The sequence below is a fragment of the Epinephelus fuscoguttatus genome, linkage group LG11 (genome assembly GCF_011397635.1).
Source record: "Epinephelus fuscoguttatus linkage group LG11, E.fuscoguttatus.final_Chr_v1".
In the NCBI taxonomy this organism is placed as follows: Eukaryota; Metazoa; Chordata; class Actinopteri; order Perciformes; family Serranidae; genus Epinephelus; species Epinephelus fuscoguttatus.
Window position 1 is genome coordinate 37,894,239 of NC_064762.1, and position 13,313 is coordinate 37,907,551.

Sequence of the window (13,313 nt, forward strand, 5' to 3'; positions counted from 1 at the left end):
GTGAAAGTCGCTGGTTGTTGGTAGTGATGGCCAAATCAAGCCTCTTGAAGCATTTTGATTATTTTCTGAGCCCACTATATGGCACTCTTTGTTCAACAAAAGGTTGTAAGCACACTGAATTGCTTTTCTTTGAGCCTTTCTCTTTAAACCAAGATCGCCATCTAGTGGGCTCAGAAAATAAAGAAAATGCTTCATGAGGCTTCATTTGGCCATCACTCGTTGTTGGACCCATACACCACCCCTCCTGCCCGCTTACTCACATTTCCGCCACCTCGGATTTCTGCAGCAGGACAACAACTTTTGTTGCTGTCCTCCTGCGTTTCTCCCCTGACGCTGCCATACGCTATGGTGACTGGCCAAGTATTGTACAGACGTGAAAGGATGGCTTATTTAGTTGGTGCCTGATGCCAGAAGTCATTGACCAAGTGCTGGTTTTCAATGATTTTGGAGTAACAAGATGCTGATTAGTAGCCACTTACCCACTACCACCAATGTTGCAAGTTTTGAGGTAGTGTATCACTGGTATGCTGATTGTCGAACTGAAATGAATGGCGTTTTATGAGGATTTGGCAGTACATCCAACTGTCTTTACAACTATGTTAAACCACACCAGCTCAGAACCTCTGCATCCAGCATCTTCAGTTGATTGGTCTGCACTACTGAAGAATTTCTGCACAAACATTCACAAACCATCTGGATGTTCATGTTAGTAGCTTGCAAGTGAAGGTGGAGGTACTGAGTTGGTTTCACAAGGTCTGCCATTGTGAGGTTTGTTGCAAAGTCTCAGAAATTACAGTGGAGACAGCTTATGCTAGTGAAATAAACATTCAGTTCAACAGTTTTGGTGGACATTCCTGCAGTCAGCATGCCAATGGCATGCTCCCTCAAATTTTAAGGTATCTGTCAGGTGGATAGATTATGGATTATGTTAGCAAAATGCTCATTTACACAGATTTTAATTATGTGAACAACATTTTAGAGAAAAAGCCTTAGATCTTTTTTTTTTCGACTCCTGAAAAACTGGAGCAAAAACAAAAGCGTTTTATTCTTGTTCAGTATATCTATGTATATATGTTCAAAAATATACATCCTGGTTTTGTTGTAGTATCCAACATTGCCCTGAATGTGCAGTTAATTTCACTGAACTTGGAAATGTTTGGTTTCAGGGCATTATAATGTGATGTAACAAAACAGGGATTTCATTTTTAAAAAAAGAAAAAAACTTCAATTAATAACAACAAAACCCATAAAAAACACCTATTTTGCTACTGGACCTACCAAATGTACATGAACTAAACAGGCCTAATTGTCTTGGGACATCCTGCCCATTGCACCACTTTCCTCCTCGATAATTTGGCATTTTTAAAACAATGAACTGAGTCTTCACATACAGTACAGCCATAGTTTAGGAAATGATGGGTTTCATAATCTATGCAGTCACATAAATTTTGATATGATAAGCATACAGAATCATTGAGTGACCCCTCAAATATATACTCTGTATAGAAAGTAAATATATTCACATACAGCTTTGTCAATAAATCTTTTTCTTAAATCTTCATGAATCATAGCATCACATCTACGTATATATACTTCACCATTCCGTCAAAGAAGGTTAAACAGCGTCGGTAGGTAACTGAAATGAGGATGAATTTACAGTAGAAGTTTTTATAGTGTAATGACCTTGCTCTTATGTCAAGGCAAAGGCCAGTAATGGATCATTTGTGTTTGACCAGCAAAATAAAAAATATAAAACTTTAATTTCATTACATACTTTAAATTTATACAGTATAATAACAGTCCATGGGCATGATCACTATAGCAGAGGGTCCCTTCAGCTCTTGGTGCTGTGTTAATCCATCTCTGTACAAAGTGTGAGGCAAAACAATCCAAAGGTCTTATTCCTGAAGTTTGTATTTGGCTATGACTGTGAAAACCCCTCGTCCTGTCCCACTTGAGTCTGAGCGGTGGAGTGGAAGGGATGAAAATGTGTGTGCTTCATGCAGGACAAAGGCTCTGAGAACAGTGGGTCTGTCTTGGCATGGCTGTTGGCCGTCCAATTAGGCAGTGTTTGACAGTGTGACGGTCCTCCATCTTTCCTAGACAGTACTCTCCATCACCCAGTCAGCGCTGTCTATCGTACCCTTGCTCCCTCCCGTGTCCCCCTCCTCCTCGCACTGCAGCAGCATGCCATTTACAGAGAGGCTCCTCTTAGTCCAGATACTGCTGATCCTGCGTGGTTTGTTGCACAACTGTGCGGCCCCGGCGCTTGATACGTCTCCCATGTCGAAGGACTGGCTCCTTTTTGGCTTGGAGTCCAAAGGTAGCATGAGGAGCCGGCTGAGGCTGGAGTCCAGCGTCCGGCCCAGAAGCGGCTCCCTGTCTGTGTGGGGTTTCCCTGTCGCCATTGTGGCGCTACTGGAGGCTCCCGGGTCACGGCCCTGCGCCCCCCGCAGCTCCAGCGAGGTGAAGGCCCCGAGCAGGTGGTCCAGGTTGGGCCGGGGCTTGGAGGGAGCTGACCTCCAAATGCTGGCAAGTGTGCTGTTGGGGCTGTAAGATCCCGCCGCCATGGAGCCTGAGGACGAGGAAGAAGAGGTGAGGCTGCTTTGGAGGGAGCCGCACTTGAACTCCACCACCTCATCCTGCAGAGTCACTTTGGCCTTGACCAGCTCAGGCTGAGGCTGAGACTGGGGCATGAGAAGTCCATTTTGCCCGAGTCGACCCCCGTTGGTCTGAGAGTGTGTGTCGCTGACGTTGGTCAGTTTACCCACTGGGGGCTCAGTATCTGCAGCTTTGTAGCGCACCATGAGGATGACGATGAACACGAGCAGAGTAGCCACAATGATGCCCCCCACCACCAGGATCATGGTGCCTCCAAGCAGCTGGCTGGGCAGAGACTGGCACTGAGGGTAGTCATCCTGGGTGAAGAAATGGGTGCAGCCCACCACGTTTGTGGCCGTGAGCGTAGTGGCGGTGTCATCCCAGGCGGCCAGCACACACAGATCGTAACGCGTTCCCGACACCAGATTCGTCACCAGGAATGCTTTGCTGGAGGCCGGGATCATCCTTAACAAAGACAGAGAAAACAATTAACACCTGCAGGTTAATTACACTATTAAGATAAAGAGGTGCTCCTCCACTAATAACCTGGGCTGATATCTCCTTTAAAGACACAGAGGCAGCTGTAAAAACCTAGAGGAGTGATACAGCAAATGATTGAGCCATCAGCATCTGAACAGGGTACACATGTAATTTCAGCACATGGAGACTTAACTAACTGCTGCAGGAGGTAGCGAGAGCTCTATTCACTATGCAATTTTTCATTAAAGGAGAGCCAGGATTTCCATTTGCATTCCCTGGAGGTTCTCTCCATTGCTAAGTCTCTGCGGTGGCTGCTTTAACAGACAGCCAACAGTAATTGGCTTTATCTCTCAGAGCCATCTGTCTTGCTGCAGTGAACAGAGGGTCCATTTGATATTGGAGCTCTGGAGCAGTAATAAATAAGTAAGTTAAAAAACAGGAAAGGCAGAAAGACTGGAGAGTGAGGCGTATTTTCTGTGTGCCAATCCAAGATAGATTTGAACCTGTGGGAATCGTCAGGAGACCTTGTGGTAGAGACAACGAGAAAACAACCAGCCAAGTCATCAGATGACAATGTTGGCATTGTATGTTTCTGCAAACTATGGAAATGTTTCATTAGTATGTTTCATACATTATCAACATATCAACATTTCTAAAGTGACATCATTCTGTTACATGTATATGGCTGACTTTGGGGAAAGGTTGAGGGGAAGCTAAATGATGTAACACCTGGGCAAAATCGCTACAAAGCTGCAGACCACTGTTCTAGACCAACAAACAGCAACACTGGTTGGTTGCGGTGGCATTTCTGGTTGCTGCCAAAATTGGTTGTTTTTTGGTGAGACATTGACAGCATGTCTAGCAATGATTGTGCCACCAAACTGGACACTCTTTTTAGTGAGATAGCGGCCGCATTCCTGGCAGCAACTGTGCCATGAAAACTGGGTGTTTTTCAGTGCAACATCTGGGGCTTTTCCTGCATCTGCTGAAACCGGCGGTTTCTTAGTGAGAGATCAATGGCATTTACGGTGGGGATCATGTCACCAAAACTGGTTGTTTTAAGCAAGAAATCGGCACCTTTTCCCCCTGTGAATGTGCCACCAAAACTGATTTTTTAGCAGGACATCTGCGGTATTTCAACGGGTGATCGTGCCACAGAAAATGGTTGTTTTTCAGCAAGACATTTGCGACATTTCTGGTGGCAATTGTGCCACCAAAACTGTTTTTAAGTGAGACATCAACAACATTTCTGGTAGCAATTATGGCACCAAAACTGGTTGTATGTGTTTCTGGCGACTGGAGCATGTCCAATGCTGGGATATTAAGCTCTGGTGAGCTGCAATGCTGTATGCACAGGTATGTATCTCTGTGTGTGTGTGTGTGTGTGTGTGTGTGTGTGCTGAGGAAGAAATGCTACTTCCTGCTTTAACAGCTACCATCAAGATGCTGAGGTGCCTCAGAGAAAGACAGCAAACCACCAACTGCCTGAGGCGAGCTGCTCAGCGCCCGACAGCAGAGGGCTGGAGGTTGTACTGCTGCAGTAACACTCACACCTGCTGTTTACATGATATTACTCATTCATTTCCAGACCCAGTTTCTCCCGCAGAGTAAATTCACATGAGTCATGAATCTGATGGTCTAACCTTAATTCGACTCTGGGTAAAGCTGCACGGTAGATCTGATATGAAAGTAACATGCCACAAAGGTAACAAGTCTGTTATCTCTGAGTATTTGGATGATAGAAATGTTTGTGTCTGTAAGGCTGAGTAAATCATGCCAGCTTTTATTTCTCTGCCAGAATTCTGCCAGCTTTGTCTATTTTTCTAGCTTTACATCTGAAAATCTACCCTCAATAAAAACTGTTTGTGATGTGATGTCAGTTTCATACTGGCATATAATAGAGCTCATTATTATTTATCATTTTCTGTTTTCTGTATTACATTGATCTTTTTAAACTAGGACAAGGCCACATTAACCCACTTATAGGCCCAGGGGCCAAAAATTAAAAGAAGCTGAACCTATTGATCAGGTTACAAAACACAAATACAGGTCATTGTAAAGGCAACCAGAACCACTGTATTTGTCATTTAGTTCAGAGGACTTTCTTCATTAAAGGGATAATTCATCCTTAATCAAAAATACATATTTTTTCTCCTGTATTGCTATTAATCAGTCTAGATAGTTTTGGTGTGAGCTGAGTATTTGAGATATCGGCTGTAGAGATGTCTGCCTAATGGAACTAGATGGCACTCAGTTTGTGATGCTGAAAGTGCCCAAAAGACACATTTGAAAAACTCAGCAGCAATGTCTCTTTCCAGAAATCATGACCCAGTTACTCAAGATAATCAACAGACTTTGTTGTGAGCAGTTTCCTGTAGGAACTGTTATCTTTCTACCGAACCACACCTGCCAACCATATCACCACACAGAAGTTAGCATGCATCTACTGCTGGCTCAGCTAGCACCACTGAGCTAGCTAACTTTACAACTCAGTTTAGGAGGACGCCATTACTGTTTTTATCTCGCTCTGTCACAAGCGCAAGCTTCTTGTCCATGAGTTCTTCTGTGTGGTGATATGGTTAGTGGGTTATGGTTAGTGGTGTTCAGTAGACAGAATTTATGCTCACAACAAGAGGCTTTGTGGACGGGAGAAACTGTTTCATAGTTGTAAGAACCCCCCTTTTTGTTGTGTCTCCTTTTTCAGAGTTGGAACTCTCCCAAAAGAGAAACCATGAGTAATGCAAACGTAGGTTGATTGGTCAAACACAGCCAATGCATTTAAAAAACCTAGTAGCTGTGTAAACAACAGACAACACAAAAAAACAAACAACAGCTTGTAACCAAAAAAAAAGGAAGAAAACAAGGACATATGGACCGACCGCGATGTCCAGGCTTTACTTAGCATATATGTGATTTTAATTCACTCAAGCATTCCTTTTGGGAACACTTAAAACAGTAGTAAAAATAGTGTTTGGTGTGAACGGTCCCTTTAAGGTTAGGCATGTAGAAACATCCTTGATGTGATACAAGTATGATCACCGGGTTTGGACCCTACTTTTGTTTGCTCCTTGAGACTTTCCAATTTATCTCACATCCTTCACCAGTAGGACATTTATCTGACATGCAACAAGGATCAGTCTGACCTCAGCCTTTTCCCAATTAGTCGCCACAGCTCAGACAAAAGAAGCTGTTTTCCAATAAAAAAGTTCTACTTCTCCAACAATGTGTGCTACAGTTCATTACACTATTATAATTGGCTGCCTGGGTTTGGGAGCGAAATTCTTTAGCCTAGTGATGCTTTCGCTGCTCGCTCCTGTGCCTGGGTCTAATTGATTTCAGGTTGTCTGCATAGACTGGCTAATTCATTTTAATTCATAGGAATAAAGCCCAAGTCCAGAGAAACCTATGCCCACGCTTATCACAGTGAGATAAAAGTTTTTCCCGCCCCTTCAGGCTGCAAAAGGCAATTTGTGGAGTGGCCTGCTTAGCTCGCCATGATGGCGTGAGGCCATAGCATTAATCAGAGTGAAAGCAGAGGAGAGAGAAAAGAGTGGGAGAGGAGACATAGGAGGAGATGGGCTCTTGGCTTAGGCTTCTTTAAGCTTTTGTGAGAGATTTGTCAGTTACACTTTTTATATTCTACATATTTTCTCAGTTCAAAGAAAGAGCTGACAAAACAAATACATCATCACTCCAGGCTGCAACTTCCCTCTCCACCTCCATTACACTATTTCCTCTTCTGGATTCTTTTTTCCAGCTGCAAAGAATCGCTGAATCATTATTCATTACCAATACTGAGTTCTCAAGGCCTTTTTTCCTCTGGACAAATACAGACAAGGTCGTGCCAAATGGTCTCCTGCCCCATTGATTCAGCCTAAACATCGGGGTGCTGCTGGGAAATTTGATTATGCTTATATAAGCAAAATCCCTAATGGCCTCTCCCTGGCTGCTCCTCACTCTTAGACTCCACAGCTGTATTGTCGAGCATTAAATGGGCCGTGACATTCTTCTGTGTCTGTGTCTATACCCTTGAATATCTCCTGGTCGCAATAAAACATCCCCTCCGTCTAACTGTAATGGATGAATGCATTAGGAAGAGGAAGTTGTGCTGAAAATGGTGCCACCTCAGGCCTGTGGTTTGTGTGACAGTCTCCGCTTGGTAGAACTCTGATAACAGCACAGCTCATGGAAACATGAAGCCAGCACTGCAGGGAGCCTTCATGTATCTGGCAATAAGCGCTCATTAAAGACAATCATGGCATAGATATGAGTACACAACAGCCAACATAAAGGGAAATTCTCGCCGTCTGTGCCATAAAAATCAAGCAGCTTGAAATTCAAAACTTCACAATAAACTGAACAACTAAAGCTGCATTAACTGAGTTTTTTATGCAACTCAGAACAAGCTGAAGAAATGAGACCTCATGCAATTGTCTTAACATAAGTGTTGAGTATGTAGACATGAAACAGAATTAAGGATCTATAGGTGAGACTATGTAATGTTGCACAAATGAAAATGATAGGATAATGCCACATACTCAAACCTACCGTAACATTAGCATAGGTGAACGTGTTCTCATCCCAGGTCCTAAAATACTGCTGCTTTCACATGCCCAGCGTGTGATACTGCAACATGTTCTCATCCCACGTCATCACATACTGCTGCTTTGTCAGTGGCCTTTCACGTCTACATATTACACACTAGGTATCCTCCTGCATTTGCTGTTGATGTTCCAGGATGCCTCTACCAACACCAGGATGTCAACCAAACACAAGGTTAAGTTTAGGCAACACAAGTAGGCTAGTTTATGGTTTGGCTCCTGGGTGAAAGTCTGGAGGTACCGTGGGCTGGCTAGCTAATTCTTGTCTCATTTGTGGCCTGAGAACCAGCAGAGAGAGCAATGAAATAAGATTTTTTTTCTTTTGTTCTTGGTTTGTTTATTTGTTTGTGTGGTTGTTGTTGTTTTTTTTGCCTTTTTCAGATTTCTAATGTCCTCAGCTTTAAATCCACACGTGCATTTCTCTGCTGCTGACACTACTAAGACATACAAAATTCCTGCTGTAACACATTCTTTTACATTTCTCTGCATACATGATATTTTTCTGGAACACTGCCTTGCTCCTGGTGGAATTTCAAGCTCCCCGTGGAAGCTTGACATTTCAAAATGACTTGGTATGATCCTTGTGTTGTCTGAGCTGTGATCAGAACACTACAGTATGTTTTTCAGCACAGAAGTCATGAATCCAACAGGCCTTTAGGCACAGCTAATAGCCAGTAATGGTAGCCTTGAGAGCTTGCTTTCACTCCTGACATACAGTACATCTCTGTAACAAAAGAGCATAGGCATTAAATCCCATGACATTTGACACTGCAGCCATTATGTGGTTAAGTATTGCTCTGCGTATTGCAATTTGACTGAAATATCACTGACAGGCTGCAGCTGACCTGTACCTTCCATTAGGACAGCCACACACAGTACCGTCATGCTGTTCACACATCTTAGCACATTATGGCCATGGACAGTGTGTGTTCTTGTGGTTAAAACAATATCATATACCCATACAATTAAACAAATTCATACATACTTTAGAAGTTTGTCACTTCTCACCTAGTTTTATACTCTTACTCAAGTTGAGTATAAAATCTGAACATTGCATAATGCTAGGTTTAAAATTCTTGTGTCATTTTGTTGGCATATTAGAGTCAGAGGTTTTAAAGAATGAATTTCAGATCTCTTTTTGACATTTCGTATAACAGAAAATACTATCAGCAACCATGAATTAACACCTCACCGTTGTATAACGCCACACACTCACCAAACTGCAGTCACAGTTTACATCCATGTCTGTGAAATCATGGATGCTTTAATACATCCCCCCACAGCAGCACAGAAGATCTCTACAATCAGCACAGTTTCAAGGTGGACACCCAAGATTAGTGTCACCATTTCAGTATCTGACTAAATGTCTCTCCTTCGGTTCCTGGGATATGATGCTGAGTTATTTTTGCACTACATATGATGTCACAGTGAAAGTGACCTTTGATCTTTTGGATAAAAAATGTCATCACTTCATCATTTTATCCTATTAGACATTTGTGTGAAATTTTGTCAAAATTTGCACATGAATTCCTATGTTATGGCCAAAAACATATTTTGTGAGGAGAGAGTGACCTTGAGGTTTGACCTTTTCACCACCAAATTTAAATTAGTTCATTCTTGAGTGCAAGTGGACATATGTGCCAAATTTGAGGAAATTCCCTCCTGACCTTCTTGGGATGTCTCATTCACAAAATGACATAGACACGACGTCACAGAGATCTATGACTGCTAAATAGTAATCAGTTCATCCTTGACTCAAAGTGGATGTTTGTGCCAAATCTGACTTAATTCCCTCAAAGTGCTCTTGAGAAATCACTTTCACGACAATCAGACAGATGCGAGGTCACCGTAACCTTGACTTCTGACCACCAAAATCTAATCAGTTCATTGTTGAATCCCAGTGGACAATTGTGCCAAATTTGAAGAAATCCCATCATGGCGTTCTTGAGATATTGCATTCACCAGAATGAAACAGATTCGGTCACAATGACCTTGACCTTTGACATATGACTTCCAAAATCTGAAAAGTTCATCATTTTGTCCAAGTGGATGTTTTGTTTTTTGTTTTTTTTTACCAAATTTGAAAAAAATCCCTCAACGAGTTTTTGAGATACTACAATCACAAGAATGACACAGATGCAAGGTCATGGTGACTTTCACCTTTGACCACCAAATTCTAATCAGTGTATTGATGACCCCAAGTGGACATCTGTGACAAATTCAGAGAAATTCCCTCAAGGCCTTCTTCAGATATTGTGTTCACGAGAATGATGATGGATGGACAGGCAGATGGACAGCTGGACAGATGACAACCTAAAAAAGCATAATGCCTCCGGCCACGGCTATCACCAGTGCCGGAAACTGGAAAGCTACTGAAATCGAGATATTTGGGTATGGGAAAAAAAAACCTTTAAGAAAACAGCCTTTATATATTGTAAAATTCCATAAATTTTTAGACAAAACATAAGACTATGGTAAAAAATTTTAATTGACAGATTCACCATGAAACTTCCCTAGTTGATTACTTACATTTAGACAATAATTTTTTGTAATGCAAGTTTTCTTAAATGTCATGTTTAGATATATAAATATGATTATGCATTTTTTTGAAATCTAAATTAAATATATATTTTGGACGTTTTGGCAGCTCTACCCACCTCAGATCATACTGCAATCACAAACTTTGGAACATCCCAGAATAGTACACTTTTCAGGAATTTAAAAGAACCTGGCAATGGCACTTTTTTTTTTTTTTTTGAAAGTCCTGTTTTGAATAAGTTCTCTGGGCCCTTGGGCCTTCACATTCCACCATCCTATATAAAGGATCACGTAAAACCTTTAGTTCAAGTAACAATGTGCCAATCATGCAAACTGGAGCAGTGATAACATTGTCCTCCAGCTCCAGTGTTTGAAGAGGAAACAGCTGACAACTCTTACCTCTTGTGGAACACAGCTGAAATGATTAAGCTGTCTGGATCCCAGCAGCTACAGACCTATTTCCAACTTCCACCCTTATCTCAACTTTCACTGAGAGTTGTTTCCACTCAACTTTCCTGAATTCACTTTGGCTTTTATGAATCAATCTGTGAAATATTTCCAGCTGCTTTCAGAACAGGCAGAGACTGCCCTTATTAAGGTAGACAGTCACATTCTCATGGCAGCATGAAAGCTCTATTTTAATCCCATTAGATTTGCTGCAGCTTCTGCTAACATCTTAATTGATCAGCCTGGGTTAGCATTAAGGGCTTGTTGGTTCAGTTCTTATCTGTCTCGTATTCAAATTTGAGACATCTTCAGCAGACATCATCAATGGGGCTCAGCAAGGTTCAGTTTAAGGTCCCTGCTTTTACTCGTACAGTGAGCCACAACATCATACACACAACTTATTTCACTTTTCCACTGATCATATGCAGCTACAACTAAGCTTAAAATACAAAGCGTCTGAGAGCTGCTGCTTCCAGAGGATTTTTTTCCCCCATTTTGCATTTAAATCTTTCTTTCAACAGTCCCCTCAGTGTTACACAGAAGCACAGGGTCTCCTGGACAATGTAATGATTATTCTAATGGTTTGAAATTCTCTCCTCTGGTAGCTACAGAACACTGTATGCTAAAACAACCTCACACAAAAACAGTTTCTTTCCACGGGCTGTTTTTCTGATAAACACTTACAGTAACATCAGTCTCATTTTATCAGGGACAATTCCTGTGCAACGACCCTGTAACACTAACATCCATTGTACCTGTGAATTATATATTTATAGTTTAAATACTGTTTTTAACATGTGCATCCATAAGTTCTGCTGTGAGAGGGGACTGTGTACACCCTACAGCTTATTCAGCCACTGTAAGAGGTTCTCACCCTGTGGAACACCGGGTGCACTGAACTATGAAACTTAGCCGGCTACCATACCGTCACACTAAGTCTCAATGCCTAGCTTTTGAAAAGACAGACGTGAACATTTTGAATCTACAAAGTACATTGCTAATTATGATTATTATTGTCAAGACTGTCTGACTTTCAGCTGACTTATCCCCTTTCCTTTTTGCACTCCCAGATTAACGGATTTGCGTGGGTATGTATGACATATTTACTAGTATTTAATCTGACAGTGTGGTATGAGTTTCTATAGTTGTGTCTGTGGACCCTATTTAAACAATATATGTTGCATGGTAAGTAAGTGGATTGTGCAAGAGCATTTAAGGCATGTCCAGCTTCACTTTTGACAGTTAAGTGGCGTATAATCTGGGTGCAAAGTAAGGCTCAAGGGGTAAAGGGATTGTATTTAGTCCCTTAATTAATCATAGGTGTTGAATTCACCTGGCACACTGTGGGACATTTAAGCAACAAAACTAAAAGCTATAGTTATGAGCTTGGCAGAGGAAATAGAACTGAACTTTTAGCTTCTGAAATAACCAATGAAGTTATGCTGCTCTTATTGCATAAATGTGCACAGCGTCTCTCTTTATGGGAAGTCGGACAGCAGCTCTGCAGCTCTGCTCTGATCTCTGCTACGTCCACATTTTAGTGACTTTCTCATTTATAACGTATTATTTTACCCACCTGCGCATTTTACTATCTGAATAATGCGCCCTTTAAATAACAGGAAAATAGTCTACCATTCTGACTTTAGGCCAGCTTTTTGTTGGCCAATGGCACAATCACTTTCTGCTGCCTCAAAATAGCAACACATGAACAATGCACCTGACTACACCTCACTTGAAGGTCCACAGCCCCATGCGTATAGATGGGTGCTACTTATGCAACTTGGACACTGGCCATGAAACTGACAACTGCGTCAAACTGAAACAAGCAGTGGCAGTTTGTCACATCCCACTGTGTGGATTACATTGTTTTTCCTGTTTGTATTTATCAGTTATCACATCCTGTTTGTTTTGTATACTCACCTCTTGTCTCATTTCAGATAACTTCATTTCCTGCCCTTCTGTACTTCTTGCCTGTGTGATTGTGTCATTAGTTTCACCTGTCATTCATTACCCTTCCTCCCTTGTGTATTTAGTCTGTGGTGCTTCTAAAAGTCAAAGAAGGGTCCTTAAACGGTTGAATTTCAAGGAGGCTACATCATCATTGTTTGACTCCTACCAAGGACTGTGTCCTTCCTTAAGAGAATTTTCAAGAATGCATGTGTATGTCCTCAGTGGGCATGAAGTACCCACACCTTTTAGTGCACAATTTGTCTGATTGAACTGAAGGTGGGGCCTCTTTAATGACGCACAGCTGGGCACTTGCTAGCCTCCAATGTCCACTAGGGTTGCAACGGTACGAGATTTTCACAGTGCAATAATCGTCGCAGAAAATATTGCGGTTTCATGGTATCATGGGTTGTTGTTGGTTGAACAAACGTTTTATTTCTATAATTCAAACTAGAAACCATTATGTTAATGGAAGTATGTGTAAAAAGTCTGCCCTTAGAAAATAACTAAAATAAAGAGGAGATTCAACGTCCAGTTTAATCAGTGTTTTAATATCAGAGATAAGCAAATTTACATGGTGTGATAACCGCGAACTTATATGTCATGGTATATCTTGAAACCAGTATCAAATCAAATGCAAGGAAGAAGTCTTGCTTAGCCTCTGTAGAGCCTGACTTCGTAGGACCTGTCCTACCAAGG

General features: G+C 41.7%; 2 protein-coding genes across 3 annotated transcripts in view; one reads left to right on the forward strand and one right to left on the reverse strand.

Moving 5' to 3' along the window:
• The window catches only part of LOC125897389 (xaa-Arg dipeptidase-like), a 649,571-nt gene that overhangs the window by 461,934 nt on the left and 174,324 nt on the right, over positions 1-13,313 (forward strand). The window lies entirely within an intron of this gene.
• lrfn2b (leucine rich repeat and fibronectin type III domain containing 2b) overlaps positions 1,836-13,313 on the reverse strand; it is a 242,941-nt gene continuing 231,463 nt past the window's right edge. Inside the window, exon 6 of the mRNA XM_049590668.1 lies at positions 1,836-3,066. Coding sequence (XP_049446625.1) covers positions 2,100-3,066 — 967 coding nt within the window. The 3' untranslated portion in view covers positions 1,836-2,099. The remainder of the gene's footprint in view (positions 3,067-13,313) is intronic.